Raw genomic sequence first — 25950 nt, 5'->3', positions numbered from 1 at the left:
GAAGCGGGATTTAGAGGCCGGTTTCCTGCTGATCACAGCAGGAAAAGGAGCGGAAGCAGCTGCCTCTTACAGAGACAAATTCTGGCTTCACAAGGTATGCTAATAACCCAGGACTAGCTATAGGTCAGGCAGACAGGATCGTAACTCTGCAGGTTTTCCAGCTCCTGTTGAATTCAGCACTTGAAGACGACTATGATCTGGCACCCACGAACCTCAGAGAATCAGCTGATGCACTGTGTCTTACTGCTTTATTTTTCTTTTTCCCCATGAGAAATGCAAACTTGTGAATCTTCCAGCTCCACCATGCTTGCAAGAGTTTTGAAAGAGCAGCAGCTCTGGGTGAATTTCTGAGGGCATTCTGAATGCAACTAGTGTCTCTGAAAAGTCATAGCATGATTTTGTTCAAGATAAGTCAGGGATGGTGTGGCAGAATGCCCTCTTTCTCTTCTAGCTGGAGCGATTATATCTGTCTTACAGTGAGCTACTTAAGGTAATCTTAGTTAAGATTCACAAAACATGTTCACACGCTCTTCACCTGACATAGTCTGTAATTCTGTACAAAGTGCATGTAACACATTTCTGCCTCTTAAAAATGTAATTTTTAAGCTATAGTGGTTATTAAGTCATGCTGAAAAATCTTGCAAGCTCTCCAGAGAAGCTTTTTCAATTTGCAGTTTTACATGTTGTGATTGACAAGGAAAAATAGTCCTGAAAACCCTTAAATGTTTTTGAGTAGTTAATGAGAACATGTTAAGAAAACACAAATGTGGAAAAATAATCAGAATTGACTTATTTTTCTGTAGTCTTTTAAGAAAAGTAGAAAAAGCTCACCAATAACTTCACTAAAACTAGCTATGCCAAATATTTATCTTTGAAGAGATTATCAAGATTATCACCTACCCTGCCATCAAGTGAGAGCCCCCAAAGGGATGACATTTCTAGTCGAAGGAAGTGGTAAGTACAAAAGTACCTTGTACATCTTCGTGCACACTAATATACATCAAATGTTTATGAAAGGCTTTTAGATCCTACTGTATTGATAAATATGTTTCTTTAATACAATGATCTGCTTAGTGAAGCACAGTCATGGTACAGATTTTGTGCATGGAGAATTCCTCCCTGGCTGATTAGTTTCTCATTTGCTTGTGCCCCAACACAAAACAAATGAGAAACTAACTGAGGTTGTGCTTGCCCTTAAAGATATGCTGTGTCAGTGATTTTTCCACAGATCCACTTGAAAAAATATTCACAATTTTTTTTGCATTTATTATAAATTTGAACTCCACATACTTTTTTCTCTACTGTTCACTATGTCATTCTACCTCTCTCATGTCCCTTCTTAGTTGTTTATTTTATAAGCAGTCCTAGTTTTTTCTTAAGTATTGAAAATTTTGGTTTTTTGTGGATCCAGGCCAAAGTCAGTGAGCAGAGACACGATTCATTGCTTAGCTTTGGATGATACCGAAGCCTCAAAATACCAGGGTCATAGAAAGTACACCTATGCTGAGCTGCTCCCAGTAAGTACTACTTGAAAACTTCAGTTGTCTTGAAAGATGGTTTAAAACACTTTATTCTCCAGTATTAAAGGGGAGGTAGTCAATAATGGGGAGAAATTGGTTTGATTATATGAATGTCAATGCCTTATGCAGAGGTATAACCAGAATGTCAGCATTTTCTATGTGGTGTCTGTCACCTATTTGATTGGGGCTGTTTACACGTGGAGTTTGCTGATCACCTGAGCACAATTGTTTATTTTTCACATCAAAATCACTGCAATGATTTTATTTCTATGTTAATTTTGACAGAAGAAAAGGCTAGTCTTTGCAATTAGAGAACATTTGCAGTTAGAAACAATATTCAGGAAATATTCACACCATGAATTATTAGTTTTTAGAAACTTTCATAATGCAGAATTTCCCTCTGCCTCAGGGAGGAAAATACTATCCATTTACACTTACATACAGGGCTAGACTGGAGCCTACAGTCAATACCCTGCAATTTGCCATCACAAATAGGATGCAAAGGGGAATGCAGGGATTCATAGTCTAAATTCACACTGGGGAGGGGGATCTTCCTAGTCTGCTTCAGAGGTCTGGGTTCCTCCTGCCCTTCTCCATCCCTGTTAATGTTTGCAAAGAAGCTGTTTGTCAGCCACTACACTCATCTTCCATTTCTGCTATCAGAGATGGCAAGTCATCCAAATTTTCTCTCAGAAATGAATTTAATAACAACAATAATAAATTTACTACTTTGTAACTTCCTCTGGCTTCTCTGTGAGCATTGCCAAAATGGATGTATTCTTCCTCAAACGCTCCAGCAGCTAGCCACAGGAAAGAGCATTTCCCTTCAAATGCTCATGATTTTGTTGATGATGTCAGTGGTGTAACCCCAGGAGACATATCTTTTGTTCCATTATAGTTAATTGTTCTGAGGCTTGATGAAAAAACCACCAATTAACTTCGCTTAATTCAAAACACAGTAGCCTGAGCTGAGACAACTCTTGACAGCTAAGAGATACGGTTTAGTATCATTGGAATTCAATGGATTCAGAGCTAAAGAGTTAAGGACAGAATTAAGGCCACGTTTGTTTTTCTGTTTCAAGTATTGAGGAATCACCTAAGGGATGCTACAGTCACTTGCTACTCTGCATGCCTTCAGTCATCAGCCTTATTCCATTGGGTGTGAATATTTAGTGGGGAATATGGTAGGGAGAGCTATCATCTATTGCATGTGTAGTAGAAAATGGAGTCTGGTTTCTTGGGATGAAGATAGTAATTGAACATACTGCACGGCCTTTCATTACAATGTACTGACATTTGAAAATAATGAAAAGCTGTTATTCCTTGCTGTGTAACTATATGTTATTTGTCCAGGGGAGAAGTGCTGTTGGCAGTATTGTCTTAGGGGGATCAAGAATGGAAAGCATGCTGCAGTCTCTTTATTTGGAGAACAGAGCCGGCTACCACTTCACACACTTCTGTGAGAAGTCAGGGAATAAGGTATGAGCATTTTCCTACCCTGTGATAATTTAGTCTGGAATTGACTGAATGCCAAGTTTTAGAGAGCAGCCAGACTGAAGAAAAAAAAAAACCCAAACAAAAACCCCAAACCAAACAAAAAAAAAATGGAGAAAGAAAGATTGATGACTAGATGAATTATCACTTGTGAGACTCCAATCCCTCAACAACAATAAACTGTTCATGTGTATATTCAAAGTAATGACAGGTCTCAACGAAGCTGTCAGATCCTAACTGTCCTAAACCTATTGGAAATCTGATTGTACCATCAGGAATAAAAAAAAAAGATTAATAAATTTTAAAAACTAGCCTTTAACTTGGCGGAGAATATGAGGTCTTAACCCACATAAACATTTTTTTTAAAAGCTGGAAAATCCGCTATGCTATTACTCATGATAATCTGCCTCCTTTTTACTTGTTGGGTTAGTGATGTCCAAAATATCCAATGTTTTAAAAACATTCTTCTACTTCCACAAAGCTTCTTGGATTTCTGAGAAGCATAACACTACTTCTTCTCTGCAGATCCATCATTCATTGCTGGGTGTAAATTGAGGATTGAATCTGAGTCAGTGTTTCGTGGCTTTGCAGAAAAACTGAGTCTTTAAGGGAGAGTTGAATGCAATCAAGATGGACATCTGTTTCACCACTGGCACAACCCAGAATCCAGCAGCAGTAGCTAGAAATGCCTTTGACTACCACAAAACAAGAGCCAATGTTTCCAAAGCTGAATACCTTCAGCTAAAAATGTTAAATGTGTATAGATAGAAATCTAAATAAAAGTAACTTTTTTCATCTGACATGTCCTCTAGCCTTTGCAGGTGCGAGACTCCTTTGAAAATTATTTCCTTAGCATTTTATCTATAACTGTGGAGCCTATGTCACTCATATGCCAGGTCTGGCAGGCTACAGTTTGCGGAGCAAAGTTCCCTGCTCCTATCTACCTTTATTGTCCAGTGCTGGGGGTTTCAGACCCTGTAAGCATGATCTAGAAAGATCTTGAGCCCTTCTTCTGAAAGATCTTTTGACATTTATTTGAATTTATGAAATGAGGCCAAGACTCTGTACCTCAGAAGCACAGATAATGAAAACGTAATGATAGTCCCAGTAACATATGTCGGGTATACAATATTTAATTGTTTTGCTTATTGCTGCAAAATGCTATTTCACCATGGCACAAATTCTGCTTGTCCATTATCAGCATTTCTTCTTTAGTGCTGGCTTTATGCCACTGAAATGTGGTTACTTTTCAAATGTTAACTTAAATGTTAATAATTTGAATGACAAATTATGCATAAAGTATACAATAAAAGATACAGTATCGCAGTGATGATGCCATTAAATATGTTGTCCTTCTGCCAGTGTGCAACAGAATATGAAATACATCTTACATTGAGCTTGATTTATGATGACCTCAAGAAGCTAAATAATTACTTGCATTGAGAAGTCAACCTTTTATAAAGCTGAGATATTTGGGTAGGAATAACTTACAATATTTTTCATCTCTAGTTGTGGAAGAACAGCGCCTACTTTTGGTTTGACCTACATGCTTATCATCAGCTTTTCTACCAAGAAACTCTGCATCCTTTCAAAATATGCAAGCAAGCTCAAGTAAGTTGTAAATAATATGTTTTCCCTTCACAAATACATTTGTTCACTGTAAAGACCGGAAAGAAGATAAAGTAGAAAAGTTTCCAAATCTTGGCAACCCACACCAAAGTAAATCTGGGTTGTGGGCAATAAAAGAAGCTCTTTGGATTGTTTCCATGGAATTTCTTGATTTAAATGTTAAACATGCATAGTTTTATTTCTAGGGAACAATCTGCTTAGTGTTAACATCGAAGATAATATTTTTTCTAAACCTCGTAATTGTGCTGTACCTTTCCTTCCATCTCTTGTGTGGGTGAGAATTGCAGGTCTCACAGTCTAGACCTCTCATAATGACCTTAACCATGAAAATGGATCTTTTGGTGTCAGTCCTGTTTTTCTTTTTCTGATTATCAGGGCATCATTATGCTCTTTTCACTATCATCATCCCCTGATTTCATCTTTGAAATCTTTTAGTGTCTCTTTAGTGTCAAGCAGAACTAATATTTCCTATAAAAGAGCATTCTTAATTGAGCATGCACTTTAAAGTCAGGGAATAAAACAAAAGTGAACTGGTCCACCACAGGCCAAGGGGGTGCTGATGGCTGTCACTGACTGCAGAATAATTCGGTAATGCCAGCGAAGGGTTCTGCAGCAGTGTGATATCATTAGAAGAACTCCAAGCAACTTCTAAAAATAACTTTGTGAGACTTCCATCTGTTTTTCCTCGGTAAACCTTGTGTAGGAGTATATGCTATCTGCATATTTCAATATATGCTGTAATACAGCAAAGCTACTTCACGTGTTGTTGAGACAAGTATCTGTAGAGAGCAGTGGAGAATAATCTCTTTGTATGACTTACGTTACTGAGCATCTGGACTTCTTTGAAATGGTCTTCTTTACCTACTTGAAGGTTTTACTGGGGTAAATGCCAGAATTTTGCACGTCTGTCCAGAATTCCCACCTGAATCAGAAGCTCCAAGCAGAGGCTGAGGCACTGATTCCTCGCTCTCTCCTGTCACTGCTACCCTATATAGTTGTCTTTCCCTCCAGCTCTACTCACGGCCTGAGGCTGAGGGCAACTGACTGTAGCCCTAAGCCTGACTGTCTCTCATATCTGCCCAGGCCTGTGTGTGGCTAGGGACCCCGCTCACAAGTAGATGTGCAAGTTAACATATTTAGACTGCCTTCATTTTCCCACGTGTCTTGTTGCAGGCCAAATTTTAGGTTATGGTGCATGATGATTTTCAATTTGCTTTCATTTCACACCAGCTTACACTCATTCTGCAGTGGTTGCATGACTGAAAAATAAGGCCCATGTCTTTTTTACGTATTTATTTCCAGTGCTGGCCTGCTGGTGACAGCAGAACATCGTACAATATGTGTTACCAGGCAATCATAGAGAGCTACACACACGTAGCCATTAAAGTAAATACATCAAAACGAAATATCTGAAACTGTTCCATTAGCATAACTAACAGCTGAAATGTAACAAATCAACACAAATCAACACATGTGGTGCAACATTTGGTATCATTCTCAAGCTTGCCTTTTAAGGCTGCACAAAAATGATTCTTGTTTTCATTGGAACATGGTAAAGAGTCAAGCTGCATCCAATCTGCAAGGTCTGCTTATGGAAGAGACGTCTTCCCAAATTCTGCGCTAACCTTTGGCACATCAGGATAGCCACTCCACATAATCCTAGGAGAATGTGGATCAGGTTCACGCAACACATCATCACATATATTTTACTATTTGTTACAGAAAGAGACATGCAGAGTATTCTGTAGGTGTTCTGCCTGCTTCCTGTTAGAAACAAGACCAAACCTGAATTGCTGTGTATCTGCTACTCATTGTTTCATTTGTCAGGTGTTTTTATCTCAGCTTTATGATAGAGTAGGAAAATAACATTCCAAGGTATATATTCACTCATCCAGGGAAAGACGCTACAGTGAGAATGAAATCCAATGCATAGGAAAAACAATGAGCACCAGTAATCACCCAGGAACATATATGATTGCTCACTATAAACATATTCACAGGTGTGTGAAATAAATTGGGAAAGAAAAGCAATAAAGAAATACATATTGTAGTTTTCAATTAAAAGAATTGTTATTTAGGGTTAGAAAATTTCATGCAGTTATGGGAAGTACAGTATTTTATCTCTATAGTTACATAAAGGGAGTTATTACTGTGAACTTTTAGGGTCAGACACAAGATTTACATTAGTGGAAAGTGATGATGGGGGTTAAAGCGGTTTAACCTTTCCATCTAAGACCAGCCAGTGCATTGTATTCTTCCATCATATGATTCTGCCTAGCAGCTGCACAAGCTCCTCATTTAGATGAGAGCAATATCCATGCCTTTGAGCAGCAACACAAAGGAGTTGGACTTAAATTTTTCTTGTGTTTTTTGCTTTGGTCTAGTCATTCTGAGATTGCTTACCAAAGCCTTCTGCTCTGGGATGAATTCACTCCTAAACCCAAGGACTTGGACTATCCTTGATTTGGAAAGTCACAAATGAGCCAGAGTCTTAATCTGAATTTCTTAAGCATTTTGTATCTTCAGATTCATGCCATTGTAAGTGACTTGAAGATTCAAACTCTGACCAAATTTCCATGTAGGGTTTTGGGTTCAATCCATCACTTATTCTAATGTATAGCTGGCAGGTAGAAAAATTCTTCATGTTTTATAAAAGGAACTAAACATTGAATAAATGAAGTATTATATGCACTTGATGTCACATGTTTAAGGTTTTTGTATAAATTTGATAACCTTTAACTTAATTTACTGTAATTTTTCCGGTTGATCCTTTAGGAGATTGACCAGTACAACAGTTTCACTATTGTACTGAGATTCAGAAAACCACAAGATTTCCATGACGTGAGAGTCAAAAAAGGTTATGAATATTCTTTTTTAAAGGATACAATGTATTTCCTCCCTATATCTTGCTAACTTCTTCATTGTCCAGTGTTGAAGGCTGTGAACACAGACATTTCTTTGGCATGTCTAGAACTCTTTGCAGTTGGTTTTCTGTCAGTCCTTGCATTCAGATCAGTGCAGATCTACAGATGCACCTGAATGCTCAGCAAGGGACACAGGGACAAAAGCTCCTTCTCATTTCTTCCCTATCTGCAAGTGTATTCATTCACTTTGCTGCTTTGTGATGCTTTTTACTTGATGGGTCAAATCTCATAGCAATGGATTCTTGCAATAACTTAAGCAAAAAGATGGCATCAGCCCAAATCCTAGACACTGTGAATTGGTGTCCTTCAAAAGTGAAGAGGCCATCCTAATTACAGCACTGAGGGTCTGGTCCTTTGAGTTTGGAAAAGTGTGCTCCTATAGCTAGTTTAACCACCTCTACATTTCTGCTTCACGTGTGTTAGGAGCCCTAACTATTGTTTCTGGAAGAAAAAATGTCTCTCTTTACTATGCTCCAGTTTTGCATGTGAAATCATATGGGACTGGGCACAGTTCTGCAGGTAGAGCAGCCCACAACATGGCAACATATTACAACAGTGTTTGTGAGCAGATGATTGTCAATAGATTTTGGGCAAAGATCCCTTAGTCTGGGCAATTTCTGACTCTGTAGGCTGATATTTTTTTGTCAGTTCTGAAAAGTAGCAAATATACTCAAGTTAACCCATTTCATACAAAATCGTGGGGGAAAGAAGAGTTCCACACAAAAAATTTGTGGAGTGTTTGTTTTGATTTTATTCTTAAAACTATGCTAAAAATTATCAGATATTTAAGGAACCAGGTTAAATGTGTGTTAAAATATTAAGGACTTATTTTGGACCCTTTCACCAACTAACAGATTCCTTGTGTGGTTTTAGGAGTCATAGCAATGGGGCAATATAGGCCTAATGATGAATAAAATTGATAAGCCCTCTTTAAAAAGTCCATTTTTAAAAACACCACATCTATATATGATTGGACTGGTCCCTTCTAATTTGACTATTTTATATGTTAAATATTGTAGATCAGGCTAGATAGAACATGATATAACTGAAACTTTATTAGTGTTAAGGTTATTCAAATTAACTTCCAACTTTTGAAGTCTCTATCAATCTAACTAATGCTGTTTCTGTTAAATTCAAATTTATTTGGGGATTTTCTGAGAAGGGCACAATTTAGAATACATGTGGTGGTGTTCTTCAGCTAGGACTCTTCCTGTGGGTGTCCTCATTCTTTGACCTTACTCTTACACCTGGGGATCTTTATTGCACTGATGGCAATAAAGCCACAATAGCCACAAACCATCTTTGTTTTCAGCAATTAGATCTATGTAGAAAGGGGGTGGAATCCTGCATAGACAGCAGGTAATATATATCTATATATTAAAGTTTGTTTCAGCTATCCGAATAGACCGAGGTGTGAATTTCTTCCTTTCCCTATTAAATCCCTTCCTATCAGGACGGAGGGATTCCGTTAAGGTACATCGAGGTATATCGGTCCCTCGACCCCTAACACTGGGGGATAGATGTCAGCCAACATAGCCCTGTATTCTTCAGTGACCTGATGTCAGGAGAGTCTAAAGGGTCTGATTCAAACTGTTAAGGTCGAAAATAACAGGGCTGTAGTCTGGTACTGTTGTTTGAAAGAGAGTCTAGTAAATCATAATTTCATTTAAAACAAACTGAAATACCATTATTTAATGTACTCAAGTATTCTCCCACAAAATCTAAACAAAACAGTGTTTTATCACCACTTGAACATAGAGTAAATATATTATTTCCTTATTTTCTACTGCTTTGTAGTATTGCTAGCTGTACTGCTAATAACAGCTGGATTTTAGCAACATTAGACAAATGAGAATCATCAGAAACCTGCATTCTTCATTGCCAAAACTGTGATAATAAATAGTGAAGATGGGCTCCTTAATGCCATCCTAGAGACAAATTCTGATTTATGCTACTAATCTGATCCCCCGACCATATATTTGAAAAATAGTTAAACTTTAACAAAATTAAGAGAAAAAATTTATAAGTATATAAAATTTATTACAGTAGCTTTTTTTTTTTCACTTGAATTCCTAGCTGCAGTCAGCATCATAAGGTATTAGAAAGATATTCTGGAATATCTTCTTCCAAGATATTCCTGGAAGAAAATGTTTTTGTCTGAGTTTTAAACCCTGATTTTTTTTCATAGCAATTTATGAAATATTTAAAAAACAAGAATTTGACTTAGGGGACTATTTGGAAACAAAACCTGAAATAAATTAAAAAAAATTACTCTATGCTTCAAGAATGAGCTGCTAATGAGGAGAAAAAATTCTCCAGGTTCAGCTTTCTTCTGTTTGTACATGTTGAATAGTAAACTCTGTGTGCTTCATAGAAAAGCTTATTGTAATCTTTGCTTTGGTGAGTATTTAGACCTCAGTTGTGCAGTGGTAGCTCATCTTATGGATCCTGTACCCTGATGGATTCTCACCAATGTCAATGAACTGTGCAAGGGAATCTCCATACAGAATGAAATAGTATAATTTTCATTAATTTTAACCTTAAATTTGCAAATTCCCATCTATTCAGAACAAGACTCCTTCACAAGTTGACCCAGCACGTATTCTGCAAAACAGCAATGCAACTTCATGAAGCGTGCAGTTGCTGCAACCCAACTAAGAATAGCTTATACTAAGAATTGCTTATATAGCAAATACCTCCAAGCAAAAATTATATTAAGCGTTATTTTGTGATCTAACCGTTCTAAGTAGGAGTAAAAATGGCAATGAGGTCAGTTATGGCAATAACTGAATTTTGGACAAAATAGTAATATTGGTGAAAACAAGGCAGGTGTAATTAGATATACATTCAGAATATACAGCAAGGCAGTGGGAGAAAAGGGGACAAATATGCATTATGCTCTCCTTCAATGGACTGTGACCATTGAAATGGATGACGTCTAAGAAACAGTTTTCTTCTATTTTATTGCAGTTTCTTTATGCAACTTACATTGCTCCATCTGCCAGTATGGACATTGGACTTCATCAGAGTAAGAAAAACATGATTTATCAGAAAATTGACCCAGCTTTTGAGGATCTTTTTGACCCAGCAGAAGAATATATCCTCACTGTTCTCCTAGAACCATGGATGAAGATGATGGAAGCAGACAGATATACTTATGGAAAGGTAACTGATCTGGATGACACCATGAAAAGTTCTTATGTCAGGGAAGAAAATTACAAGAGTCTTCATATGCAACCCTGTTACATTTATAGTCAGGAAGGAAGAAGTATATTAGCTGTTTTACTCACCAACTCCTTTCTAAGCTGATGCGTGGAGCAGGCTGAGCTTCCTGTGGAAAGCAGACTTCCCATCCAAAAGGAAGGTGCAGGCTTCATAGATCCCTTGCTCTGTGAATTAGAGAGGAATGCATCTTGCTATGGCAAAACTTCTCTTTGTGCTCAGAAGTGTCATGTTTCTGCAATCTTACCATTGATCAAAAGCAATTTTCTTATGATGGTTTGCTCCCAAGCCTTCCGAGTTTTTGATGATAAGCACAAAATAAGCTGTGTTTCTAGAGTGTCAGTACAGTGATGCTAGGTCCATATTAATTGTGTCAAGTATTTCTTGGTGTTCAGCTACTGCTTAATGTAAGAGGAAATGTGGTATGGTGATCAGCTGTATTTGCCCCAAACACTTTTTAGATAGCTGCTCTGCTCTGTAAGGTCTAACTGTGCCCTGCAGGCCTCCTGAAGTAGGTAGCTTGATGGTGTACTCGGTTCTAATTCTAGAAAGCCTCTAAAGGCTTGAATTGAGCAGGCTCATGCAGGTCAGAGGAGACGGCTGCAATCCTGACTCTGCTTTTCACAAATAAAGACAAGAAATGGTGGAGATCGTGGTGGATGCTGTGGCTTTCTGCTCTTTGTACACTTATCAAAAGTTAACAGCTATAGGAGTTTGAAAGTTAGTTCTTGTTCCTGCTTTTCTCCACTATGACCTTAGATGAAGCAACTCTGTTTTCATAGCAAATACCATCACTGTCAGCACGTAATGAGAACAGGCATTCATTGCCCCTTGCAAACCATTCTAGAATACCTTTGTGGAAGTTTTGTATTGCCAGCTTCTGTCCTTTGCAACTGAGAAAGTTTATGAAGGAGATGTCTTACCCACATTTTTGTATTAAATAGACTTTGAGTTGTTATTTTTCCCCCCATGGGTTTATGTAAACGTCTTGAGTCATTTTATATCTTCAGCCTCACTGTAGTACTGGTTTCCATGGTTTAATCATGCGATAGGAGAAAAAAATGTTTATCTTGTTTTGGTTTTTTTTTTTTCAACCCCCTCCCTGCTAATTTCATCTGGTGCACTACATTTGTATGTCAGGAGGAACAGTGAACAATTGTTACCTTGTTATATTCTCAAACTTGTTATGCTTTAACATGTTTCTGTGGTACCCCACTTCAATTACATTTCTTTGAAACTCAAGAATCCTATACCTACCTTTTGACCTCTCCTCTTACAGGAGGTGTTCAATACCTTTGTTACACTTATGACCCCATTTTATATTCTTTTGATGAGATGCAAGCAGTACTCAAGATCTGGATGCACTGAGGATTATCCAGTGGCTGAATCATGTTTTCTGTTTTGCTCTTTGTTCCTTTCCTAACTGTTCTGATGAATCTAATTGTCTTTTGACTCCTGGTGAACTTTGAGTGGATCTGTGAAATGTAAGCTAATGGCCATCTGCAAGGATTCCAAGATCTCTTTACTAAGTAATAACAACTAATGGAAAGCCCTAATTTGGAGCTCACTGGAATGACTTAATGTTTATTGTTGTTGAATTCAACTGCCCTTTTATCATGCAGACTCTAAAGTGTCCTGAAATCCTGCAGCTCTTCACAGTCAATTTAATTTTTTTACTCTGTGAAATAATTTTGCAAACTTTTGTTGTCTCCTCACTTCCTTTTCCAGACAATTTCTAAATGCTTTTTAAAAAAATCCCTCAGTGCAAATCCCTGTGAGATTCCAATAGGAACCCCACACCCATAATTAAATTTATTTATTTATTTGTTTTTTTATTTTCTAACTTCTAATTAATTCACAAGGGGACCTTCTCTCTCATCCTGTAATAATTTAATTTCCTTAAGAAACTTTGTAAGTTTGAACACTGAAAAAAACTTATTAAAATGAAATACACTAATCCAAACACATCTGCAAAAATATTCCCTTCACTTTCCAGCATCTTTTCTAAGCTTTCAGATAAATTATTTTTGCTAAGCATTTTTCTAACCTATTTCAGCCAGAACTCTTTATGAGCTGTAGAACACTGTAACCGATCAATGCTTGCCTTAATCTGAAATTTTATTTACTTTCTATCAGACTAGTTTTACAGTCTTTTGTAAATGTATAATTTCCATGTGTATTATCAACACTAGTTGTCTAGTATCTTTTGCAAGTCCTCACCAAGTCACTGACTCAGCTGAGTATTATTATACATAATTTTTGTATAAAAATGATTCTGCTTTTGAGCACCCTCTGAATACAGTGTTTTCACTGCTTCTAACGATGAAAGAATCCCTCCAGAGTAAGAACTGAAAATATAAACCTTTTCATCAAGTTTAATGCGCGTGTCAGTTTACCCCTCCTTGAGTTAAGGGAGGGATAATCTATTGCCCTTTCAGTTTAGATGATGCTTTGCTTTGCAAGCATAGTTACACGCAGACTGCTCCGTGCCCTAATAACACAAACATCTTAATCAGAGCACGAAAAACCAGAACTAAATCCTTCCGAGTGCACAGTAAATGCGTTTGTGAAGAGTTATAATACACAGACGTAAACCGACCTGTTCTAGGAGGCACTAGAGTCTCTCTGTGCTAGGCGAAGGCTGATGCTTAGGCACACTCCTTCCCAGCACGAAGACAAGGTCTGCTTTGTATTTTGTTCAGTCCCTGGCTCTACTCTTCCCCTTTGTTCTACCATGCAGCAGGATATATTTGGCCCATAATGAAACAAGGTATTTTACCAAGAATTAGGTGAGTGTAAAATTGTTTATTTGGGACACAGTCAGCATGTATCTATATTTTTATCTTAAATGAAACACGGAAACAGGAGAGTTCCTTTTTATTGCTGACTCTCATCCTGCCTCTATCTGCTTTCTGTTTAAATGTTATGAAAAATGTTCTGAATTATTTTCCTATTTACTTTTAAACTAAATTTTCTTTTAGAGGAAATACTCAAAAGCACTTTATAACAGTGGAATAGAGTTACAGTGAGCCTGCAGGCATTCAGATAACACAGTGATTAGTGCAGTATTCACATTTAGACAAAAGCACAATGAATATTAATCTAAAAACTCTCTTGCACATAAACTCTTGTATAGTAAGACCACAGCTTTCTAATATTTGTAATGGGTGTGCTAATCAGTGTAATGCATTGGCTCAGTTGTGCTAAATATTCTAAAACCTGCATTTGAATGGTTTAGTCAGCCGAGACTGTCACCAAACTGTTCCTTATGTAGCTGCTGATTGTTTGCAGATAGCATGGAGAACCTGTAGTTATACACGTAACACTTCTAATTAAGTTTACAAAATGCCAATATTTCATGAGTTCTAATTATTCACAATTTATTATTTTAAGGCATTACCTAATGTAAAACTAAGGAAGGGGGTGAGATGGAGAGTCTGAAAGCTTTTGCTTTCATTATTTAGACACTATGGCATCTTTCCTGTCTTAAATTTCCATTTCTGGAAAGGTGAGGCGCTCCATCTTTTTGACATTTCCCACTGAGAGTCATAGTTTTAAGACCTGTTTTTTTGACAGAGAATTTGCTGGTATAGGCAATCAGGTTAAGTCTGACACAATATACCTTATACATTATATACAAAATCCAATTCACCAATTTTTTCAGATACAGTGTTCTTTTCTAACAGATATAGTTAGGTTATTTAGTAGTTTCTGTAGAAATCTACTGGTGATCCTACACAGATCTGAAAATTTTGTTCTTCCGGATCTTTTAATTGAATTGTCACGATGATGTGACTTCTAGTGTCTTCTAAACATCAGTCTCATTACTGGCAAATGTGTTCTTCTTTATCCACTGTGCCTGTCCAGCTCTCCATCTTTCTATAATGTCTACTCCAGGGATGACATAACTTATTATTTTTATTAGGTGGAGCTGGTGGAAGAAACTCGACAGCTGGACTCCGTGTACTTTAGAAAGCTCCAGGCTTTGCATCAAGAGAGTGGTTCCAAGAAGCATGAGGTAAGACAAGTACCTACTAACAAAAACAAACGCTTTTTCTATCAGAGAGGGTTAACACTTTGAGTATCTGCAATGAAAGACTGACTACATGCCAGTTTGGAGAAGCAAGTAGTCCAATTCTACTGTTCACTTTGGGGAATAATTGATAGCCAATGTGTTAATTACAAATACAGATCTTCTGTCAGTTACATCAACAACAGTCCACTGTATGACGAGTCAATGAGACATTTTCCACTAAGGTCTGTGGAATGTATTTTGGGCCCTTAATCCTGACTAAATACCTCGATTTCAAGTAAATTACAGGTGTATATATGTATTTGATTATGGAACCTGAACACACTGAAAAAAGCAAAATCAAACATAAATCTAAAGTTGATTAAAAGGTGAAGCCTTAACTCAATTTATTTTCTCAGCAATCAAAACGCTGTTCTACAGAGACAGAAGTTATCTAATGCAAGGATTATTAGACTGAGCAAAACCAGATAAAAAAGCAGTTATGCATGTGACTTAATTTCTTCCCTCAGAGTACTCTTCCTGACACTGGTCTGCCATCCTATCCTGATGCTCTCAAAGAAGATCAGCACTTAGATCAAGTTCCCAAAGAACTGGCAGGTCCTAGTCTATCTGACCTGATCCACAACAAAGAGAAGTTAGAAAAGTTCCAGGATTTTCTTAATGAGCATTCTGCTGCGTATGTTTCTTTCATTATTATTATTTTACCCATTTCTAAGTTCAGAAGAAATCTTTGCTGGGGATCTTGGCTATTTAAATGTTCGCAGATTTTCGTCTTTTTAAAAAACATATTTATCTGTTTATGAAATACATATGCATATTGTTCAGACAACTGAATTGTCCTAACATTTCTTGGGTAAAAATTCTCCTGTCGTAACGTGTTTGTATTACAGTTCTGCTTTCAGTTTCTGCTTTGATTAGTTACAAACCCCTGAGTAGAGCAATTAGCCTATAATGTAAAAATTTCTCTTTTTTAGTATAGATTCAATTTAGTCCATTTAAAAAATTAAAGCTGGATGTTATAAAAAAGTAAAAATACAAGACAGCCACGTTACTCTCTCAGTGTGGGAGCAACTGCAGTTTTGTGTTTGTGCTGATCTGAACAGAATTAAGTACCAGCTTGCAGCTGACACAGTTTATGCGGGGTTTTTGAAAAAGTGAGCTTGTTTATTTAAAATTGAAGATCGACACACAACTTCTAGCAGAAGTAAATGTGGGTTTGCCACCTTTTCTTCTTTTTTTTTCCAAGCTCCACATTAATTTCTATTCTGCTTAGGCAAAGGCAAATATACTTTTAAAGTAACTGCTAGCAAGTACCTAAATTGTCACTTCCTTCCTTTAACCTGGATTCCCATGAGCTGATGGTTCGTGTATTGCCTATTGCTTCTAGTCAAGCACTGCTATCATTTTAGATCAGATATTGAACAGCTTTTTTGAAAGTGTCCAGAGATGGACATCTAGCACAGGATCCTTTCGGCCAAGACTCAGTGTCATCGCTTGTGCTTATTATCATAGGTTCCCTTTGTAGTCAGAGAGAGAAACACACACTTCTGGACACAATTATTCTAATTCGGAAAGTAACGTCTAAAACCAGTTTGAATTAATCATTCCTAAAGATGGCTATTTCTGCTCACTGACTACAACAAGAGTAGGGAATGAGTGCAGACTCATTATGCTGTGGGTGCCTGTGGTCAAGTGACTTCTGAGTTAGTTGTCTAGACCAGTGGCCTCCCAACGTTTCTGACTGTGCACCCATCTGTTAAAAATCTTCAAGCATGTATCCTCAATATATGTATATATATTTTTTTTTTATAAGTTATATACATGTGCTACTGAAGTCCTAATATCTTCTTCCCCAGTCAATCATCTTGCACGCTCCTGGGGTGTGCACAGCCTGCTTTGGAGTCCACTGGTCTAGATTTTCTCTCTAACTGAGGAAATGGTAGGAATCACCAGACAGCATATCACTGGCTAGGATGGGGTCCTGGACAGGTAGGCTGAATCGCCTCTGGGACTTTCTGCCTCTGTTAATCACAGCCAAGTCCCATCTTAAGTGATAGAATCAGGCAGGAAAATGTCTAATGTCTGGAGAAATTTTATTTTGTGAAAATTCATAATGAAGAAAAACATTTGAAAAACTCTCACAGAACTCTTCTGGAGCTGTGTCCAGATCTAGAAACTCTGAAGTCCAGCTGGCCCTAGGAAAAAAATACCATAAATTTGTTTCTGTCTACCTGACTGGAGACTGACTTAAGCTCTAGCACTTCACATAGGGTAGGAAGGGAGTGATTTCTGGGCTTGATGTTCCCAGCTGTAATCCTGCTCCTTTCTCAGGTGATTCGATAAGGAGACAGAACAGGGGTTGTCGACTTTTCTCTTGGTGGTTCACAGCCTGCAGTACGGCTTCAAATCCTCATCTCTTTAATTTTTCACTTTTTTTGTGAGTTCTGCATTACAGCTCTGGTTCAGGGTCCCTGCTGGGTTTAGCAGTGGCACATTGAGAAGGTTACTCCTTTCAGGGTACCTCAGAAGGACCCTAAATGAGATAGATTCCTTAGATGTGTGTTTGATCTGCCTGTTTGTTCAGCGAGTGACATGGTCACACCACATGGTACTAGCAAAGAAAAAATGACATAAAATTTCAGTCCAATCTGATGCAGTATTTGGGACTTGAACACTTTGGCTTGTTGTTAATGAAAAGAATTCAATATTGAAATAATAGTCTGTTTAAATTTGTTTCTAGCATGGATCTCATGTGCTGGCTAGATATCGAACAGTTCAGAAAGATGCCACACAAGGATAAAGATAAAAGGGAAGAAAAGTCTAAGGACATTAAAAACAAGTACTTAAACAAAAAATACTTCTTTGGACCCAGCAGCCCAGCTACTAGACAACAACAAGAACAGGTACCAATTACAAAACCATTCATAAAGAATAATCACACTGGATGTGACTGAGATAAAACTCTGTAAGCAGCTTTACTCCAGTTTTTCCCCAAGCTGTCTCCTCAAATCTTACCTATAATTTTGGCCAGAAATCTGATTCTGTTCTGGTTGAGGGGAACTCTGCTTACTGTTCAGGCTCTTCCACCCCCACTCTTACAGAAGATCTCTCCTAAACCCTGACTGAGGACGCAGCCATAGCATGCACAACACAGCACAGACAAAGTGTAAAAAAGGCTCTCAGGCAGTGTGACTCGTTCCAGCTTTCTGTTTTAGCACGCCGGTAAAGCCACAGACAGCAAGTCTGAGTTGTGGTACTCCAAAATATCTTGATACTTAGGAAATCTGCTTGGTCAAGCTGGGGTATTATTTGCTGGAGTCTGTAGCCTATTATAGGTAGGGACAAATGTAATCTGTTCCCTTTTATCAAAAGTACATGTGAGCCTTGGGTAAGCATGCATTAAATGCTTTGCTTTCAGTTAAGCTCACGCTTTGCTAAATCAAGGGTGTAGAGAGATAAAGGACTTTCAGTATACACAAAAGTTTATGTCATGTGTTATTGTGTTTGGATTGCTTAGCTAATGCATTCAGGTGGAGGATGGGGGCAAATCCTTCGTGATCGTCTTTCGGCAGCAGTTCTGCTAGAAATTCAGCAATGTGTCCAGAAGAGATTAGAAGAACAATGGCTACCGTTGTTCCTGGCAGATGAACCCCACAGGGTGAAGGGACAAGCAAAGGTAATATTTTTAATAACAGCAACACATCCATTGTTTTTTGTTTGGCTCATAATTTACCACTGGGATAAAATGGTTCAGAGGAAAAGCAGCCCATGACTCACACTGAGTTTACATTGAAAGAGACACTGTAGCATGTACAGGTTGAAGCATTTAGCTTGGTAATTGTGAGGGCAGTTCCTCTGAAGACTTACTCTAGCTGACAGTATTATTGTTAGGTCCTAAATCTGGAGGAGCTGGTGTTAGTGCTGCTGCCAGCCATGCTGCCAGAGGAGTAAACTAATCTTTGATGTAGTGCTGTACTTCCCATACGCCATTTTGCTCTACTCATACACTTGCAAACAGAAGTAAGGCTGCTTTGAGTAAAGGATTTGCCCAGGAGAACAAGAATGCAACCAAATGAGTGGGCTTCCCATGCTGTATTCTCTCTCTCTCTTACACTGTCCACATTGTCTCATCTGGAGCTGCAGTGCCTGTAGAAATGGCTCCAAGACTTGTGAAATTCTGCTGAGTGAGGAGGTTAACTTCCACATGACTTACTCCAGTTGGCTACTTTAGAAAGTTGCCAGAAAACTGGGAATGAGGAGCCTTTCACTCCTGCTGGCTCATTAGAAAGATGAGAATGGGCAGAGCTAACATCTGCCTTTTATGAGAGTGCCTCTCTGGCTGGGATCTGTGTAGGGAGATCATCCTGCTGGTGATAGATGCAAAAAGACTGGGTTTTTTTGCATTTCCACAACAGCTCTGAAATGCAAATGTCACAGCAGAAGGAAACCTGACAGTTCCACAAAGCAGACACATGCTCACTGCATTGAATTCATAAAACTCGTTTTCTATCTTTTTAACATCAAGAAGTGCATGTGAACTGGATACTTTTCATTGATCCAGAGCACTAAGCAATCTGAAAAGTATAGGTTCTGATAAGACAAATCATTTTAATAATGATTATATTAATTAAAGCAAATTTCCTAACCCTCTGTCCCTTTTAGCTGAACTCTGCCTCCTTTACAAGCCCTGGCACAAGACCACGCAATAAGGCTAAGCTGCTGTCATGGTTTAACCCCAGATGGCAGCTAAACCCCACACAGTTGCTCGCTCACTTCTTCCCCTGGTGGAATGGGGAAGAGAATTTGAAGAGTAAAAGTGAGAAAACTTGTGGGTTTAGATGAAGACAGTTTAACAGGTAAAGCAAAAGCTGCACGCAAGCCAAGCAATACAAGGAATTAATTCACCACTTCCCATGGGCAGGCACGTGTTCAAACAGGGCTCTGTCATGCATAAGTTACTTGGGAAAGTGAATGCCATCACTCCAAACCTTCTGTGGTGGAATGCCACACTTCCTTCTTCCCCCAGCTTTATATGCTAAACATGACATCATACAATATGGGATATCTCTTTGGTCAGTTGGGGTCAGCTGTCCCAGCTGTGTCCCCTCCCAGCTTCTTGTACAACCGCAGCCTACTCGCTGGCGGGGTGGTGTCAGAGGCTTAAAAAGCCTTGACTCTGTGTAAGCACTGCTCAGCAGTAACTGAAACATCCCTATATTACCAGCACAAATCCAAAACATAGTCCCATGCTAGCTAACAGGAAAAAAAAGAACTTTATACCAGCCAAACCCAGCACGTTTTCCACTCCTTATTCCATACCATTTATGCCATGCTCAGGTGCCACACTATCCAATATTTTTTCATTAACCACCACCCCTATTTCCATCTTTTGATTCAATACACAGGTATCATTCCCCTTGTCTACAAACCACCCCTATGAAATGTCTGTAAAATGTCCACAAATAGCCAGAAAATGTCTATTGAGTTCATTTAGTCCACGACTTTGGGCTCCGTCTGTTGTGGTGGTCACTTGGGTTGGGAAAGGTGGTGTGATGCAGTGGGGTTTTTGAGCACCAAAGCCAGCTTGGGTTGGGTCACTGCTTCACTTGCACTGCTTCTTGTAAGTTAGTCCTCCACTGATTTGGTGGTTCCTGCTATAGTAATTCCTATAATATGCAACTCAAATCCCAGGTTACAACAATTTAAAGGTATTTCCGTTACAATCTCCACCCTGGTCCCTTTGGATGTGTTTTAACATTGCAATGAACTCCTCTTCTTGCTTCCGTCTTGGACTTACCCAGGTCTGGAAGCTAGCTCATGCCTCTTCTTGCACCTGCTGCACTGTGCTGGCAGGGAGAGCGGCCCATGCAGTATGTATTCAACTCTAGTAAACAGTTTATGAGAAATACATACTTTTAATGGGCTTTTAGTCTTTTCCTAACTCCATTTATGTTTCACTGCTCTTTTTCTTACAACAAATTCAGAGGATGAAAAGGTCCTTTGAAGAAAGTATTTTAGAAGAAACAAAACCATATGACATTCTCCAGTTGGCTTCATATTTCACAGTGACAAAACACTGTGGGCATGCTATGTAGTCCTTATTCAGAAAATCTGCCCTTGATTTGAGGTGTATTTTTGCTACAAAGAAGCTGCAGGATCAAGTCTGTATTTCTGACAGCTGTCCAAAGGAAGAAAAAACATTTCATACCAGAAAAAAAAAAAAAAAAAAAAAAAAAAAAAAAAAAAAAGCCCCGGATCTGTTCCTAACATAAGACGTCCCTCAGAACATTATGGGTAAGGTAAACCAGTGCAAGAGTGCAGTTTGATGGCTATTGCCGCTTGTTTTCTCTAACTCCCCAGTCCTAATGTGCATGTGCTCATTTGTAGCTGAATGGTATTCAGTGTGCATCCACAACAAATTTCAGATACAAAGATCCATATGATGACGTATCAACTATTCTACCACTGTGGTCTCAACCATTAGAGGGCTGAACGTGAAACAAGAAGAATTTAAAAATACAATTATAATCTTTTGTTCAACCGTAGATAAGGAACGTAGCTGAAGATCTTTTACGCCAAAAATATGGGAAGACAACTAGGATGCGGAAGGCAAGTGAAGTTTGCTGTGTCTCTCGTGTCTGCAGTTTCACTGTCCTTTCTGTTTGGACCTTGCACATCCTTCATAGTTTCCCTCCTGACAGTGTGAGGCCCAAAAGTAATGCTGTCAAAAGCAGTCATGATTGTATTGTCTGCAGCGGACTGTTTACTCACGTTGCTGTTGAATTTAGCTTCCTGGTGGATGTTCACCAAGTGGATGTAAATCTGTCTCCCTCCCTGGCTGGAGAGGTCATACTTGAAAAAAACATGTCTCTTGTCCTGGGCTTTGGAGCACTCTTAACCCGCCTCAAACTGGTGTTGTACCTTTAATTCACATTTATCTGTATTTTGCATGCAGTGGACTTATTGGGACAAGCTGTTCATTCCAGCATCTGGTAGTTTATTTATTATTGCAAGTGGATTATGTGCAGACACAAAAGGGAATGTGAAGTATGCAGTGGAGTGGGCAGGTTTAATCATATCTCACAGTGTCTGTTTCATTTAGAATTGTATTTTAATCTTACAGCACTGAGATAATATCAATTTTAAACATCTTAAACCTTTGTAATAATACATTTCATCAGATGTTTGCCAGTTTTTTCCTCTTGAAGAGCAGTGAACTCTTTGTGATTGCCAACATACAAGTTGTGTACATTTATTCAGTTGAACTTTTATTGTCTGTTGAAATCAAACTGGAGACCCGGTCACCAATTATCCATGCAAACCATTAGCGCGAAAGGGATCCAAAGTGCATGTGGGTTCTGTTAACTGAGTTTTCCCTTTGTTTGTAAGGAAGACAATTATTTTCCATGTTCTTCTTGAAGGCTGTTGACCCATAAAATAAGCACTGTTTGTATATTAGTATAGGGATGGAAGCAACATTTTGTTCTTCCCTTCATTAATATGCTCCAAAAATTATTTTTTCCCAAAAGTTGCCTAACTCCTGGTCACAGGAGACACAATATGTTTGGAGAACTGGAGGAGCGCTAAGATGCCACCTTGCTGTCTAAGTTGAGATGATTTATTTTAACCAAAGGACCCTTTGGACAACCACCACTCACCTCCTCGCAAGGGCAGGCTCTCATCCCTGGCAGTCTCTGTGGTGGGACACAAAGTGTAACTCCTGTTTTTAACCTTCAGCTTAGAATCAGGTTAGAATTCCAGGACTCTGCAGCAACTTAAATTGTTTCTGTCCCCTGCTGACCATTGAACACCACTCCGTCCTTTCATGACTTCAAGAGTTTCATGCCACCATTAGAAGATAGTTTTCATTCACACATCAGATAAAGGGGATTGTTTGGCTTGCTCCTCAGCACAAGAACTGTTTGTTCAGGAAGGCAGGCCAGCCTGAACTTCATTTCAAACAAACTCTCCCTGCATAAGCCATTTTTCTTTCTCCACCCTTTCCTAGCTGCCTACTGCTCTCTGCTTTGCAGCATGAGGATTTCTAACGTGTCTTCATGACTTTAAATTCGATTTTACTATTGGTAGTTTTATTCCACAGAAAGCAAACTCTCTGGCTTCTGTTGGTGATCATGGTAACACATTTCAAAGCTCATTTTGTTGGTGAAATCCCTGTCAGAAGCATTTTACAACTTTAAACTATGTGGTTTGTCTGTTCCTTTTTCTTTGTTGTTTGTTTGCACAGAACTCAAACTGTTCTCTAGAAAAGTAGCCTGTTGCCATAATCAATAACAATAGCTGTTTCCATACTTTATAGTATGTAGTCGTATGGTCTAAATCATTGTCAGTCATTTCCTCTCCCATCACGTCGTCCAAAAAATGTTGCCCAAACCAAACTGGGAAAAAAGAAAAAAGAAGGAAAGAAAGAAATGAAACCTCGCCACATTCTATTGTATCCATGTTATAAACCCATAAACTACCGAAAGTTAGGGTCAGCGCAAAGATAAGAATCAGACAGTTTATGCTAACTAATGCCTTTGTTATTGCTTTTTGAAACAAAGTTTATTTGGTGCATTTATTTCTCTTTTGACAGCATGTGGACAATAAATGGGTTTCTTTATCTAGAGAAATAATTGCTTTCCGCAAAGCGCTGTTGAATCCAGTGACAGCATATCAGTTTCAACGCTTTGTGTCACTGAAAGGAGACCTACTAGAGAATGGAGTGCTCTTTTGGCTAGAGGTACAGAAGTATAAGGTATGGTGGTAAAATGGAGCAAGGGGAATATCATTCAATCTGTAAGCAAAAGCATCCATTACTACATATTAGCAGGATTTTAATAAAAAAGTTTCTAGGCATTTTCTTGTTCATGGTAAAACCTCTTTCACTGTTTAAATTGTTTTTTCTTCAGTGAAAATCATTCCTTTTAAAGGTATCTATTTTTAATTAATTGAATGTATTATTCCTGTATTTGTTAATGTTTCTTCAAACTGTAACATTCTTCTGAGTCTCCAAAGGGGCACTATCACTAGCTAATGCCCAGATTTTGGTATACATCTGTTGAGCAGTAGAAAAAATGCAAGCATTAAAATGTTCATTCTATCTTTATAGTTGCATACTGTTAAATAATGGGATTATTGCTGAATTTGGTAATCCCTCCAAAATCGGAGGAAAATTTTAAATTCAGTCGAACATACAGATGTGAAGATATTATCTACCCAAAAAGCTTACCTGTACAATGAAGACCCCAGCTGCCTTGCACTTTGTACAGTCACATATCACTGCAGCTGAGGATGTGGCCAAGGTAAAATGTGATGGGGAAGGTCAACAGGGATTGCCTCTCTCCCAGATACGCATGTGAAATTCCTACTCTGTGGGGTGAAACACAATGGGCTCACTTTAGAGTGAGCCTTTAAATCACACTGCAGCCTCCTAGCAACACCTGGACTGAATGCAGGGTGTCCTGGTTCGTTACGGTAATTTGAGGAGTGGATACCTCGGACCCTCAACCCGTAACACAGGGGTACCATGGATCTTTCACTTATTTCTTTTGTCTCTGGGATATTGCTGATGCAAAAGAGCTACTGGAGTGCAGAGCACTCCTGGCTCCTGGGCTCCTGAACATGGCCTGTATGCATGTGGCAGGGAGAGAGCATAAGATTAGCTAACATGCTCAGAAATTAGGAGGTAAACACAGTCAGTGCTGCAGTAGCGCTTGGAGATCCTATTGCAGGCATGTGAGTGTGTTTTCACGCACTTGAAAATACACATTTGATTTTGGGGTCTGCCTTAGAAGCTGAATCTCCTCTGTTTCCAGGGGGCAATCTCCCCTCCTCACAGAGGCCTTGATCCCCAAGTGAGGAATCATCTGCTCAAATGCAATCTGGGGGTGCTGCTGTCTCTCTCTTGGTTACAGAGTCACTAGCTTAGACTAGAAACTTGACATGAAGGCACCTGAAATCCTAAGACATAAATCTTTCTCAGCATATTTGATGTTATTTTCAGATTTGTGACTCTTCATTGCTTCATTGTGGAGGACATGGAAACTTTCTGCAAATTAATGTGTAGTTTATTCTGTTTTCTTTGTGGATCTGATCTCCAAAGAAAGGCTTCATTGTTTTATGTCCCACCCCCTTTCCTACATTTATGTTAATTTTACTTGTCTTCTTATCAAGAAAAAGTACAATCTGACTATATTTCTACATGCATGCGATTTGTCATGGTTGGCAGTTGATGCTCTTTATAGAAGTAAAGGACTGAAGTAGTAGGAGTATTGTGGGTCAGGCTGAACTGGAGGAATATTGCCAAAGACGTGGGCAGCCTTTCACAGTGCATACTTGTATTGTCTGAGCTCTATCATGCCATCAGTTTAGACAGAACTTCCTTTAGGAGTCAATGACTGCATTGCTCCTCATAAACCACGAGGCTGGAGGCACATCTTGGGACAATCAAAAAACAGGTTTTTTTTAAACAAATATGAAGATATATAACACTGTGGATCATTTCCATCTGTTCCTTTATGCTCATGTCTCATCCCTCTTCATATCATATGGCTTGTTTGTCTTCCCTATTACTACAGCTCTGTGCCTTCTCTTCTATGCTAGATGAGCAAAGGAAGCCATAATATATTCTAGGTTATACTGAATGTGTCTTTATATTGCCTCACTTTCTTCATTATAGCTGTTATGGTTCTTTTTTTTCCTTCACAAAACTAAAAAACTATTCATAATGAAAGAACCCAGCTCTTTTAGATACCACATTTCTGGTTAAAATCCCTGGTTTTAATTTCTTTGCAAAGTAAATATCCAGCCTCCTATACCAAAACTAAATGCATATTCTTCATTTAGGGATCTCTCTTCCTGAAAATTCTCTTAGAGTGCTCACTGTGTTTCTAGTAGATACATGTGGTAATCTCCTAGTGTTATAGAAATTTCTTGATGTTTATGGATAGATGGAAAGTTCTTATTTCAAAGCTTTTGAAGGAAGTTCTTCGAATTATTTTTCCTTCCTGTCAAAGTCCAATGGTAGCACTGTCAGATTTTGAAAACACAGAAATAACAGGACTTACAAAACCAATAGGATCACATTTTAAAAAGTAAATGCCCCTCCCCACCACCACCGGCTACAGTC

General features: G+C 38.5%; 1 protein-coding gene across 1 annotated transcript in view; it reads left to right on the top strand.

Annotated features, from left to right (window-relative positions):
• Positions 1-25950, top strand: part of RGS22 (regulator of G-protein signaling 22) — a gene marked incomplete at its 5' end in the record, with an annotated part of 35037 nt that overhangs the window by 1043 nt on the left and 8044 nt on the right. Inside the window, 9 exons of the mRNA XM_010140558.1 lie at positions 2874-2999; positions 4524-4625; positions 10538-10732; positions 14715-14807; positions 15332-15498; positions 17563-17725; positions 18340-18498; positions 21369-21431; positions 23416-23577. Coding sequence (XP_010138860.1) covers positions 2874-2999; positions 4524-4625; positions 10538-10732; positions 14715-14807; positions 15332-15498; positions 17563-17725; positions 18340-18498; positions 21369-21431; positions 23416-23577 — 1230 coding nt within the window. The remainder of the gene's footprint in view (positions 1-2873; positions 3000-4523; positions 4626-10537; positions 10733-14714; positions 14808-15331; positions 15499-17562; positions 17726-18339; positions 18499-21368; positions 21432-23415; positions 23578-25950) is intronic.

Source organism: Buceros rhinoceros, unplaced genomic scaffold, assembly GCF_000710305.1.
Source record: "Buceros rhinoceros silvestris isolate BGI_N320 unplaced genomic scaffold, ASM71030v1 scaffold6157, whole genome shotgun sequence".
Classification (NCBI taxonomy): Eukaryota; Metazoa; Chordata; class Aves; order Bucerotiformes; family Bucerotidae; genus Buceros; species Buceros rhinoceros.
This window is presented reverse-complemented; position numbering and strand designations above follow the sequence as displayed.